The sequence below is a fragment of the Austrofundulus limnaeus genome, unplaced genomic scaffold (genome assembly GCF_001266775.1).
Source record: "Austrofundulus limnaeus strain Quisiro unplaced genomic scaffold, Austrofundulus_limnaeus-1.0 Scaffold65, whole genome shotgun sequence".
Classification (NCBI taxonomy): domain Eukaryota; kingdom Metazoa; phylum Chordata; class Actinopteri; order Cyprinodontiformes; family Rivulidae; genus Austrofundulus; species Austrofundulus limnaeus.
Window position 1 is genome coordinate 1,346,726 of NW_013952467.1, and position 1,820 is coordinate 1,348,545.

At 35.4% G+C, this 1,820-nt stretch overlaps 1 protein-coding gene across 1 annotated transcript in view; it reads left to right on the forward strand.

Annotated features, from left to right (window-relative positions):
• Positions 1 to 1,820, forward strand: part of LOC106518715 (nuclear GTPase SLIP-GC) — a gene marked incomplete at both ends in the record, with an annotated part of 8,167 nt that overhangs the window by 1,586 nt on the left and 4,761 nt on the right. Inside the window, 3 exon segments of the mRNA XM_014010102.1 lie at positions 1 to 177; positions 421 to 609; positions 707 to 852. Of these exon segments, the coding sequence (XP_013865556.1) occupies positions 1 to 177; positions 421 to 609; positions 707 to 852 (512 nt within the window).

The following is a 1,820-nucleotide window of genomic DNA, read 5'->3' on the forward strand; positions in this document are numbered from 1 at the left end:
GACGATGATAGTGATGGTAGTGATGATAAAAAGGACTTTGTTGAAAAGCTGAAGGCACTGTATAGAGAAGAATGGAAACAGAAAACTTGTGAAGAACTGATGGGGAACAAATACTTCAAAGACATTCCAGAGTTCTTAGAAAACTCACCAAGAAAGCTTTTATTAACATTTAAAACAGTAAGTGGAGATCTGAGTTTATTAGACTTTGTTCAAAGTAATGTTAAAGCACAAATGAACATACCATAATGTTTTTGCTCTTGCTGTTTTTCTGTTGTTTATTTGGTGGTTTTGGTTCAGAATATATATTCTTTCTTTTCTTACTTATATGCACACTTGGATCATTGAATACAATTTGATGAGCACGTTTGAGTGATATATAAAGCAACCCAACATGATATTTTGTCTTTCCGTGTTTTGCAGGCTAAAGAGCTATCTGAAGAATTAGTAAAGTTCACAAAAAATAACACTGAAGGGGGGCGCTCATATTGGCCACTGGTAAAGTGTGTGACTGTGAAGGTACCAGAGAATCCACTTCTCCAGCACGTCACACTGGTGGACCTTCCTGGAAACGGTGACATTAACAAGAGCAGGGATAACATATGGAAACAGGTCATTTAGACTCATGCACTGTGCTTTTAACTAAAACTGTAACATTTTAAAGTCATATGAAGCAATGATAATCACCATATTTATGATGCAACTTTAGATTGTTGGAGACTGTTCTACTGTGTGGATTGTGACTGAAATGAACCGAGCAGCATCAAAGAAAGGACCCTGGAAAATCCTGAAAAGTGTTAAAAGTCTTATTGGAAATGGTGGCGAGTGTCGTCAGATTCACTTTATCTGCTCCAAGTCAGATCAGTCACATAACAATAGTGCTCGGTAAGTGATTTAAGATGCCAAAAGTGCTTTTTTTCAGTGTTTGATATTTTCAATGTTTTTTTGGGATATTTTTTACCATCAAAAAGACATTGAAAACAGATCAGATTGTCAATGTAGCACATGGTGACAAATGCAGACAAATTCTAAAGGACAACCTGTCCCACAGAAAACTTAGGCTTTACAGAAAATAAATGATCATACTCCTAAGGTAAATCTTAAGTTTATTTTTCCATTTTGCATAATTGCTATTATTATTATTAACTTTTGTCCTTGGTAAGTAAGTATAAGTAAAAGTGTGTAAATATTGCTTAGGACTAGCAATACTCTTTCAGCCTGAAGCTTTTTTTTGAGGAATGAAAGAGAAAATGTTGGCTTCGTGGTTAGTACTTTTGGCTCACAGCAAGAGAGTTCTGGATTTTATCCAAGTACACGTACTATGCATGTTCAGGCAGCCTTCAGTTTCAGGCATCCTTTGAAAAACAGNTGCTTGGCTTCCAAGGTGCTAGAAGTAGAAAAAGACAACTTAACATTTGTATTGAAGACTGGTAATTATTGTCATTTTTAATATATTTATTATTTGTTTCAAATGTGAATGAATTAAAACACAGCTACGTTCTTAACAGGAAAAGCATCAAGGATCTAGAGACAGACAAGAGGGAACTGGTTGGTGTCTTTGGTGAAACTGGAGCTGGAAAGAGTTCTTTGATCAATGCTGTCATCGGTGAGGAAGATCTTTTGACTTCTGGAGATATCATTGCATGTACCTCCGTCATGATCAAAGTGGAGTCCAACATGCACAATAAAAACTACGAGGCAGAGATTGAGTTTATTGCAAAAGAGGTAAAATAAACGGAACATTTTTATTTACATTTAGCATCTATTGAAGCAAATTTGAGCTGCAGAGATCATTTAACTAAAGTGAACAAAGTTTTTTTTTT